Source organism: Frieseomelitta varia, unplaced genomic scaffold, assembly GCF_011392965.1.
Source record: "Frieseomelitta varia isolate USP_RPSP 00005682 unplaced genomic scaffold, Fvar_1.2 scaffold_396, whole genome shotgun sequence".
Classification (NCBI taxonomy): Eukaryota; Metazoa; Arthropoda; class Insecta; order Hymenoptera; family Apidae; genus Frieseomelitta; species Frieseomelitta varia.
In genome coordinates, this window is record NW_025110141.1 from 164,524 (window position 1) to 175,462 (window position 10,939).

At 29.3% G+C, this 10,939-nt stretch overlaps 2 protein-coding genes across 4 annotated transcripts; one reads left to right on the forward strand and one right to left on the reverse strand.

Moving 5' to 3' along the window:
- Positions 1-165: 165 nt before the first annotated feature.
- On the reverse strand, positions 166-6,679 carry LOC122531372 (serine/threonine-protein kinase SIK3-like). 2 transcript variants are annotated; one of them, XM_043659227.1, is made up of 13 exons: positions 6,479-6,679; positions 5,453-5,749; positions 5,171-5,341; positions 4,964-5,087; positions 4,765-4,885; positions 4,448-4,685; positions 4,035-4,359; positions 3,834-3,967; positions 3,586-3,745; positions 2,912-3,049; positions 2,508-2,729; positions 2,239-2,435; positions 167-2,121 (listed from the first exon to the last, which is right to left on the reverse strand). In XM_043659227.1, the coding sequence occupies exons 1-13, from the start codon at positions 6,629-6,631 to the stop codon at positions 1,618-1,620; spliced, it is 2,784 nt and encodes a 927-aa protein (XP_043515162.1). In that variant the 5' UTR covers positions 6,632-6,679; the 3' UTR covers positions 167-1,617. The 2 variants fall into 2 exon arrangements, with proteins under 2 accessions (XP_043515163.1, XP_043515162.1); XM_043659228.1 differs by lacking the exon at positions 2,912-3,049 and having other exon boundaries at positions 166-2,121.
- A 578-nt stretch (positions 6,680-7,257) lies between these two features.
- On the forward strand, positions 7,258-9,145 carry LOC122531384 (zinc transporter ZIP9). 2 transcript variants are annotated; one of them, XM_043659249.1, is made up of 5 exons: positions 7,258-7,560; positions 7,654-7,833; positions 8,067-8,293; positions 8,393-8,527; positions 8,595-9,145. In XM_043659249.1, the coding sequence occupies exons 3-5, from the start codon at positions 8,117-8,119 to the stop codon at positions 8,844-8,846; spliced, it is 564 nt and encodes a 187-aa protein (XP_043515184.1). In that variant the 5' UTR covers positions 7,258-7,560; positions 7,654-7,833; positions 8,067-8,116; the 3' UTR covers positions 8,847-9,145. The 2 variants fall into 2 exon arrangements, with proteins under 2 accessions (XP_043515184.1, XP_043515183.1); XM_043659248.1 differs by having other exon boundaries at positions 7,707-7,833.
- Positions 9,146-10,939: the final 1,794 nt, after the last annotated feature.

Below are 10,939 nucleotides of genomic sequence, written 5' to 3' on the forward strand. Positions count from 1 at the left end.
AACATAAACTTGTACATATATAAATTATTCGTCGAATTATACATATTATATTTATCATAAAATATTTGTTCCAAATTTGAAAAATACTAAAATTAAACATTAGTACTGAAACCTATTGAAATAATAAATGTGTTAGATTATTGAAGTATTTTTTTACCAGTAAGATACATACATTTAATATAACAAAATAAATTAGAATATACAAATCGTATTCTATAAAAAAAACATTGTACTTTGCACTATAGACAGAAAATATCTTTGCACATTATCTTTTGTTTAGTTCACAATAAATGAATTTAGAAAAATATTTTGTTTACATTAACTGAATTAAATCTCTTATTTCTCACATACATGACACTAATATAATGTCTTTTATCTAATCATTGCAACATAATGATAAAAAATGTGCTAGTTTAATTAGAACTTTATTTAACATTACCTAGAAATTATTATAGGTATTTATATCTTCCTTGTGTTTTTAAAATACGAATAAAAGATGTACCTTCCATACTATGAAAGCAACTTAACTCTTTGGTTACACAAGGAGAGTTAGGTTGCATACTTTCCTTTTTAAATGACAATAATTAAATGCTGTATAAGTGCAACTGGAAAGTACACTTCCTCTATTCTGACACTTCATAGTTCCTTAAAAACCAATAGTCCGTAATTATACCATTAAAAATTGCAACAAGAATTAACCAATTAAAAAAAGAAAGATATACAATCATAACTCAGTCTGTGTAGTTTTCGAACTACAAACCACAATGTATTTGCACTATACAAAAGATTATATATATGTCTCTAGTTATTAAAATTAAATTATCCAACAGAGACCAGAAACAAGAAGACATTTGTACCAGAAACAAGAAGGCAATTCTTCTAAGTCCAATAACGTAAAAGAAAAAATTGCAGTATTTAAAAACAAATATTTACAAACATGGATATAGATTATGAAATTAAAACTGTTTGCAATGGCAATTGATTAAGTATAGTAAATTCCATATAAAACATCTCTATCATATTAGAAAGACATATATATCATGAAAATGCTTATATTTTGCCATCTAATTCGGTACAAAAGACACTTTTCTTTTTCCTAAGCTAAAAAGGGCACCTGATGATGAGTTGAACAGTAAAATATGAATTTACTAGCTATAAACTTCTAACATGAAGACAAATATTCTACAAAAAGGAATGATGTGTGATGTACATTAACGATTAAAGTTTTATGAAAAACGTCCACGTTTGTTAATACTTAGATTGTTTAAAAGTAGCAAAACATCGTCTTGCTTGCGTAAAAGCATGTATATCTTCTAAACTTTTAATAATAAGACTTCAAAAAATTATTGTAACGTTTCTGTTCTCACCTCATATTATGCACAAGTTAAAATTTCCTCTTTTTTTAGATTCAAAAAACAAAAAAGAAAAAAAGAATATTGAAAAACGAAGCACACTGAATGTTACATATATGAATGTATCAATATAAAGAATGGTATGCTTAAAGTACCGCTCGTACGTATGCAGCATGCATGTGCAATACTGTAATGAGTGGTGTGTGTGGCACCAGGAATGTAACGTAATATATAAGAAAAACATTATATTACATGCTGGTTGTCGTCAAACAGTAATACACGAGATCAGCTGCTGACAAAGTTGACTGTACTGTAATTGGTCCCCACTAATTCTTCGCATCTTAATGCCTTTTACTTCCTTCTCTTCTGATTCACATACTCTAAGTTCAATTTGAACACCACCTGGGTATTCTAAACTAAGCCCACCACCTTTCACTTCTTCTCTAGAGAAGACAAATCCCTTTGGAGGGGCTCTTGCATCTATAATTTGTTTCACACGGCCTAATATAGCTTCTGAATTCAACCTACTTGATTCATCAGATAATGTAACTTCAACTTCTGTAGGTATTGACGTATTGAGTGGCCTACCGATACCGCGTGTGATACTGGGTCTCAATGGATCACAGGGTTCAGAGATGATAAAACTAGGAAGAGGACTATAATGAGGTAACGTATCTTCGAGCGAATCAGGCGATGGAGATGGTGAAGGTGAACAACTAATTAGTGTTACTTGTCCCCCAAGATCTGTTACAGATATTTGAGGTGGTACCTAGAACAAATAATTGCTTATTATAATAAAATAATTCTCAACATAAAAAATTATAATTAAGCAGCAACTTGACAAATAATAATAAAATTATTTAATCAATACTTGAAAGTTATTTACTCGTGGTATTTCCACAGGATGTTCTTCTTGAATCATATCTAAAGCTGGACTGTTACTAGGTGAATAACTAACTGGTGTTGTAGCTGGTGATCTATGATGTCTCAGTGGACTTAAATCTAATGGTGTTGCTGGTGGTTGTGTTGGAGTACCATGAACTATGCTGCCCTGCACTGCTGCTGTAGTCAATCCACTTAAACCTAACATCAAAATGAATTATATAATTTTTAAATTTTTCTATTGTATGTAAAATATTAGAAAATTAAAAATACCTTGTGTGATTGCTGCTACACTTCTTTCATGTACAGGGGATCCAGGAATACTCGCAGGACTGTGCGATGGTGATGCTAACCTTTGCAATTGTTGATATTCTTGCTGAAGTGCTTGAATTCCAGGGCCAGGTGGGCCTGAACCTTCAGATGCTCTCCGAACGGGAGAATATCTTTCTGTAGAGACGTGAGTACTTGGTTCCTTATACGAGTCTCTATTGCCTACTAAAAACAAATACCAAAAATAAAATAAGATAATGTATCATTTAATTATTGTAATTATATAAATCACACACTTGTACAAATAATATAAAATAAATAAGCACATAATTGTGTTAACAACATAATGTACTATAATTATCCGTTTTTCTATTTATACAAAATGCAAAAAACCACACAAAAATTACCAGTGCTAGTATGATACAATGAAGTCTTCCTATGATGTGGAAGTGTAGATCCTCTAAGATGTGTTGGTAATAGCCGTGATGGGAGGTAAGCTCTATTCATCCTAGCTTCCACCTCCATTACCATTTCCGGATTTATAACTACATGCATATTACCAACCAACGAGGCATGGTAGTGCAGTGGACACAAAAAAACCATGCAAAATCAAAAATAAAATCAAATGAAACACTATAAAGAAATATATGGCAAATAAAGTGCATATGTTGTTTAAATAAAATGATATGTAAACTTGAAATAAAATTATTATCCAAATATATTTACAAATAGCATGTAATATATATATATATATATATATAGTAATAAATAATTACAATATGATAATTATAGTATTTATAGTAACATTATAAAATTTTCTCAGATAAGAATATTTATCATGCAGTATACAACTCTTAAAATAAAAAAAAAACATCAATATGCAAATATTCCAAAAGCAAAGATATAATAATACTCACAAGGCATAATAATACTCACAGTTTAGAAACGAAAAAATATAGCAAGCTTTTAAACTAATTGATGTAGCAAATCATAATAAACTTTTGTTGAAGTGATATAGAACATATAATAAAGTGCATTGATGATGTGTATATAAATACCAGAAAATCATAATCCACAGTACCTGGTCTTTGCATGACGGCAGTAACACCGCTTCGTCTTCTTCTATCGCTACCTCCACTTCCACTTCCAGTATTACTACCGTTCGCATCATTATTTCCAGTATTAACTCCCACATTTAATGACTGAGCACATGGTACTAGAGTTGGACTTCCACTTTGTATCTAAATGGAATGTGAATATATTAATTATAGAATATATTAACTTTTTAACAAATATTTCAGTTTTTATTTTAATATTTATTTTTCTTACAGGTTGTAAATGTTCTCTACTGCCAGGTTGACTCCATCCACCATCGTCAGTGCCACCAGAATTACTACCATGTTGTTGATAGAAAACGTGAAGATTAGCTCCACCGTCTGAAGCTCTTCTTCCAAAACTCCCCGCTATAATTAAATGTTTATTAAAAAACGAAATGATTTGTTAAAATAATTTATAGCATATATTACTTACTTGCTCCCATCACAGGCGGAGGTTTTAATAAATGTTGATCTTTGATTTGAAAGTTTTGAGGAGGTTGATGTTGAACTAAAGGAAGGTTTAATGGTAAATTTGTATGAGGTAATACTTGAGGATCAGTATTATTATACTGTAGTATAGGAAGAAGACGTAATGCCGGATCGCCTGAATTGTGATTATAGTTATAAGGATATGATGTTGGTGGTTGATGAGCTGTATCACCAGGTCCAACTGTATGTCTTCTTGTTGTGTGATAAGGTGTGCCAGGAGTAAGTTGCATTCCACTTCTTTCTTCCGTTTCTGCTTCCGTATCACCAAACTTTTAAACAGGAAATAAAAAGAATGTAATTTTCAAGTATGTACTATATATATGTGTATATGTATTGCAGAAAAAATTTAATATCTACCTTTTCTAACTGATGTGCTCCATCAGGAGCATAATCTCCTGGTATACTTTGAATACTGGGTAAACTAGGCATTGTTGGTTCTAATCGGTCAACAAGAAGATTATATATTGCTGATACATGATCGAAAGCATTCCCTTGGACTGCTTTTAATAACGTTTCTGGACTAAGTCCTGGTAATCTTAACATATTTTCTATCACTACTTGATTTAATTGTGGTGGCACATTTTCAGGACTGCACCTAAAAACATATGTTGAAAGAGGTATAGTCCTCTCTTATTATAATCCAAATACGCAATTTATTAGTATTTATATATTACCCTCCTGGTTCAGGTTCTGTTACACCATCTCCACCCATCCAAGAGTGTGCTAAAATTTGTGAGATACTTAAACGTCGTTCTGGTTCTACTACCAACATATGTCTAATCAATTTCTCACATTCTATAAAAAATTGATATATTAGTAAAACATATAATGTGGTACAATATGTTAGAATTATATAAAAACTTGTACATTTACCTGCAGACATAAAAAATGGTATTCTGAATTTCCCTGAGATTACTACAGAACGTAATAATTGCATTGTGGGCCCATCAAATGGTAATGCACCACAGACCAACACATACAAAACAACACCTAGGCTCTATAATTATAGATAAAATATTTCAATAACAGTTTAATTAGAAATCTTTTATTTCAGTATATTTTCATAATAATATGACATACCCATACATCAGCCCTTGGGCCATCATAGTGTTTTCCTTCAAAAATTTCTGGAGCAGCATATGGTGGGGACCCACACCAAGTGCTAAGTGGAACACCTGGAGTATATTCATTACTAAATCCAAAGTCTGCAAGTTTTATATTATTGTCTGCATCAAGTAGTAAATTCTCAGCCTAAAACAAATATCATTATTTAATACACAAGTACTATGATTTTCTTTCATGTTTTCAAGTTCCTCATAAATTTTCCAAATATTTAAAAAATACATTTTTGTGTATTTAGACCTTAAGATCTCGATGAACAACTCTTTGTTGATGAAGATAACGAACAGCAAGAACAATTTGACGAAAAATTCTTCTTGCTTCTGGTTCTGGCATTCTTCCATTCCTTACAAGATGATCAAATATTTCTCCTCCAGGAGCATACTCAGTAACTAAATATATCATCTTCTCTGTTTCCATTACTTGGTATAATCTTATAATATGTGGATGCCTTAATCGTTTCATTATATGTACTTCACGAAAAATTTTTGCTAAATTTTCTTCATTTAATTTTGTTTTATCTATTATTTTAATAGCAACCTATAAACAAAAGTGCATTTATAATTCTTAAGAAATGTATGTGATTAAATTAGTATTGGATTATAAACAAATAATATCACGCGTTTCAGTCAGTTCAATATTTTGTTATCTTATAAATTTAAAGCAATAATAATAATAATATATGTTATTTATTAAAATATTTACAAATTTTTTAAAACATATAAAAGATTATGAAAAAAAAGAAGAGATGTATTTTTTTCATGCAATTCGAATTTTATTATAAAAATTAATTGCACTATATCAGATACACTAAACTGTAGCATTACAATATTTGATTTAATTATTACATAAAAATAGAAAAAAAACATATAAAAAAGAAACAAAATAAATGCAAATAAATTAAAAAAAAAATACTACACGGAAGATATATATTGAATCAATAAATTTCTACACGAACGTCAATTGATGGTATTTTTATTTTCATTTTGCAATGATATCCAATCTATTATCATTAATAATGATTTGAAAAAAACATCCAACGAACATATTTCAATCGATGCGATAGTATCTGTTGGTAACATCGGTTTGCGAAACATTCTATGAAATTGTTAGTTCTTCTCGCGTTATGACAAATCATTATCAAAGAGAGAACTTTTATAACGCGTATAATACGACATGATTTACATGTCCATGCCGTTATCCAAAGATATAACGACAAAATGACGGGTGTACATGTTTGTGAGAAAAATGCGTTAACAATGAACTTACCTTCGATTTAGTTACAACGTGGGTGGCCATTTTAACAACGGCAAAATTTCCCTTGCCAATAGTTTTTTCCAATTCGTAATAGCCGACACGAATAAGTTTGTTGACAGAAAATTCCTGTGAAACCTCATTGTGCGACGTCGTCGCGGATGCCATTTTTTGATCGCTCTCACTCAACTCGTTACCAATCACTTACTGTTTAGTACATTAATATTTCCGCTAGAGGTGCCACGGTTAATCGACATCTCTGCCATCTAGTAGAATAATTCAAATTAAAAAATCAAAAGCAATCAACTGTTATTATCAATTGTGATAGAAAGATGTTTCGAACGGTGTTTCATATGAGACAAATTACAGAATAAAGCAAATAAAACGTTCAAGAAGGAGATCCATTAATCTTTGGTTAATGATTGCAAGGGTTGTTTGTTTATCTTTTTTACATAGTCACGAGATAAATCTTTACACGCCATCTATGCAAATAAATAATATCCATGAAAATTGATGTATATAGATCTGTTCGTTGATCCTTTTTTTCCTTAAGATCGCAAAACACCGAGCACGTTATCTTTAATTTATATACAAGTGAAACGTCTTTGTGTGATACATGAAATATAAAAAATTAACTTGTTTTAAATAAATTAATAGATTTATCATTGATCGATTCATTTCGCTACATTATGAAAATAATGTTAAGCATTAACATTATCTTCAACGAAGTGAATTCTCAATGAAAACTTTTCATTATGACATGTTTCAATGCATCTAACATCTCCTCTTCTATGTCGTTGCTATACTCACAGTATTCACCGCGAAACTGCTACGTAGACGAAAACAGATTGTTAAACGCCGTTAAAAATGGTATTTTAGTTAGAATGCTCTAGAAAAAATAATTAAATTGTTTGACTCGTTTAATATTAAATAGCAATGCGAAATTATTAATTCGATGAAATAAATATCTTTCGTTTATTCAAAAAATATATCTTTAAAAAATGGAAGAAAGTACAGTATTATGGATGCTTTCACTGGTAATGTTAGTGGGTTCCTGCATAGCTGGATCCTTACCATTAGTCATGAATTTATCCGAGGTAATGTCCTTTTCATTTGACGATAGATGAAAAGAACAATTTTTTTATCTATCATTTTCTATGATTGTCATATACTTAAACTACTGATTACAGATTCTACAAAGACCTCCATGATCATGAACATCATGAACCTTTAATCTTTCTAGGATAAATTACAACTGGTTTCGATACTTGGTGCTGGACTTCTTGTAGGCACCGCGCTTGCTGTGATTATACCTGAAGGTATAAGAGCATTGTTTACTGGTGGAAGCAATAATGATCAAGAAGTTCACAGTTAGTATATCACAAAAAACGTTTGTAGTAAGGTAGTTTATTATATTTGGCAAACATATGATTTTTTCATTTATTTTATACATACATTTGTATTAACGATTCAAAATATTTTTCATATTTTAGTTTTTCTTGAGTGAAAAAATATATATACAAACAATTAAAATACTTGATAAAATCTTTTTGTTGTTATGTAAAAAGATGTAAAACTTAATATCCTTCATTTTCATTTTTAGGTGATCCTCACTCCTTAATAGGTATTAGTTTAATACTTGGTTTCGTATTTATGCTATTGGTTGATCAATGTTCAGCTAGAAGAAGTGGAGTAAGAGAAAGGAGTGTTACTGCCACTTTGGGTCTTGTAGTTCATGCAGCAGCTGATGGAGTGGCACTAGGAGCTGCTGCAACTACATCTCAAGCTGATGTAGAATTAATTGTTTTCTTAGCAATAATGTTACATAAGGTAAACAAAATAGACTAAATAGCATTCCATATCTAAAGATAGAAATGTTAAGAACATATGTAATAAATATTTAATGAATAAATAAGCTATTTTTTACAGGCACCTGCTGCATTTGGTCTTGTATCATTTTTACTACATGAAGGAGTAGATAGGAAAAAAATTGGTAGACATCTTTTAGTATTTTCTTTAGCAGCACCTTGTCTTGCTCTTGTAACATATTTTGGTATTGGAAAGGTAAATTGTTTTAGAATTAAATATCTTTTTAAACACTAATGTGAAATTGATATATACATCTTTTTAGGAAGGGAAAGAAACACTTAGTAATGTTAATGCAACCGGAGTGGCTATGTTATTCAGCGCAGGTACATTCCTATATGTTGCAACTGTTCATGTTTTACCAGAATTAATGACAAGAAATAGTAGCAACTATACACATCTACCAATTGCTGAAAATGTACCAGCATCTTCTTCTGGATTAAAAGTTAAAGAAATACTAGTTTTAGTATTAGGCTCTTTTTTACCTGCATTAATTACGACTGGTCATCATCATTGACAAAATATCATTAAAAAAGTACATCTGTTTTTTTCATTATGTGTAATATAAAATATCCCTCTCATTAAAAGATATAATATAGTCCATGATTTTTATGTAAAATCATGAAGTGACAACTGCAAAGTTTGTCAGTTCAGGCACCTATTTCAATAATAATCAAGAGATATACTTTTATGTACTGTACATAATTGTAGAAAGAGCATATCATATTATTATAATGTATTTGTATAAATTTAAAGGTAAAGTAATAAGCTGCAAAGTTGTATAAAATAACATTAAAAGATATTTTGAATAAGTTATCACTTTCCAATAAAATTTTATAAATATTATTTATTAGTGAATGAAACTTCTCATACAAAAAACAAATTGAATGATCTGTTTTTATTGTTCTGTATTGTTTATACTATGAAACTTTTTCTATTGTATTTTTATTATACTTTATTATATTGTGTTTATACTGTATGTCTTGAGAAATATATTTCATAATTTGTAAATTAACAGTACCTGATTAGTAATATAATACATTATAATTGATCAATTTATTTCATCTATATAAACATATTTTTAATTCTTACATAAAATAAAAAAATAATAAAAAGTTTTTTATACATATAAAATTCTAAGATGTTAGTTATCTGATTCTTATAAAAATATATACATATATTATTATATATAAACGTAAACCAAAACAGTTAAAAAGATATTTTATTATTTACGCTTGTGTGGGTGTGTATGCATATATATATATATATATATATGATTTATTTATAAAAATACAACAAGAATTAATAAACATCGTATCTGACATACAGATATATGTATTTTTAAACCCAAGTTGATATTTTTAATCCAACTCAAGCTGTTATTGAAATAAAAATTTTTTAAAATTTCCAAGACTTTAGTTTTAAACTGAAAAAAAAGAAACGGAACATCTATATCTATATCTATCAAACTAAAAAAAATTTGTATAAATTTTCAATAGATGTGTGTATATATTTTCAGATGTAAGAGATATTTCAAATTTGAGCGCTAGTACAGTCAGTAATACGTGCCGTTCCGGAACTGGGATGACGATCGTGTCCTTTATTATCACAAGCCGTGGTGGAGCATACAGCTGTAATTCACAACAATGGTGGTGCCGGTTGTGTTTTAGGTTAAAGTTGCGTGGTTTTCAGTAACTTTAGTCCAATTAGCATTGTGAAAAATGGACAATAGGATCACAATATGTGACCCAGACGAAGAAGAAATTAATAATGAAATATTTCGGGATATCGAACCAGTCACGTGGATCAACGATGATCCAAACTATGATTTGGATGAGATCAACATGTTCTTCCATAGGGTGGATTCAGATCAAATTATATACGAAGAAAAAAAGAAAAAATGTAAATTTATCGGTAAATATGTTATGGGTGATGTACTTGGTGAAGGTAGTTACGGAAAGGTGAAAGAAGTGTTGGACTCAGAGACCCTTTGTCGAAGAGCTGTGAAAATCTTGAAAAGGAAGAAACTTCGTAGAATCCCAAATGGAGAGCTTAATGTTCAACGGTACGACAAATAAATTTTTATATTTTCTTTATATTTTATCTGTACGTTGAGTGAAATAAATTAAGACAATTCTCAGTTGATAATAGTCTGCACTCAGTCTATTGAATTTTGTAAATACGATATCATATGATTTGTATTATCTTGTATTTTTTATTACTTATATAAAGCGCAAGAAGAAGAATATTTATTCGTATGATATTCATATTGATCTAATAAGAATGAATGTAAAAAGTAGAAGAATACGTGAGATGTGAACATGTACACGATTAGAGTCAGTAATTTTATTTAGTTCCTGACAATTTTAAGATATATATATATATATATATATATATATATATATATATATATATATATATATATATATATATATATATATGTGTGTATATATATATATATATATATATATATATATATATATATATATATATATATATATGTATGTATGTATGTATCTATAGTAACTATATGTATCTATGCAATTACAATTCAAAAGATTATTAATTTATTATTACTGAAGTTCTATCAAAGTAACTGTATCAATAAAA

What these genes read in the sequence shown, in the direction of transcription:
- LOC122531372 (XM_043659227.1), bottom strand. Translation starts at nt 6,631, where the DNA reads ATGGCATCCGCGACGACGTCGCACAATGAGGTTTCACAGGAATTTTCT. An exon ending in TCCGCCTGTGATGGGAGCAA is followed by an intron (nt 3,968 to 4,034) that starts GTAAGTAATATA and finishes ATTTAATTATAG; the next exon opens with CGGGGAGTTTTGGAAGAAGA. An exon ending in ATTGTATCATACTAGCACTG is followed by an intron (nt 2,730 to 2,911) that starts GTAATTTTTGTG and finishes ATTTGTTTTTAG; the next exon opens with TAGGCAATAGAGACTCGTAT.
- LOC122531384 (XM_043659248.1), top strand. Translation starts at nt 7,465, where the DNA reads ATGGAAGAAAGTACAGTATTATGGATGCTTTCACTGGTAATGTTAGTG. An exon ending in TAATGATCAAGAAGTTCACA is followed by an intron (nt 7,834 to 8,066) that starts GTTAGTATATCA and finishes TTTCATTTTTAG; the next exon opens with GTGATCCTCACTCCTTAATA. An exon ending in TAGCAATAATGTTACATAAG is followed by an intron (nt 8,294 to 8,392) that starts GTAAACAAAATA and finishes TATTTTTTACAG; the next exon opens with GCACCTGCTGCATTTGGTCT.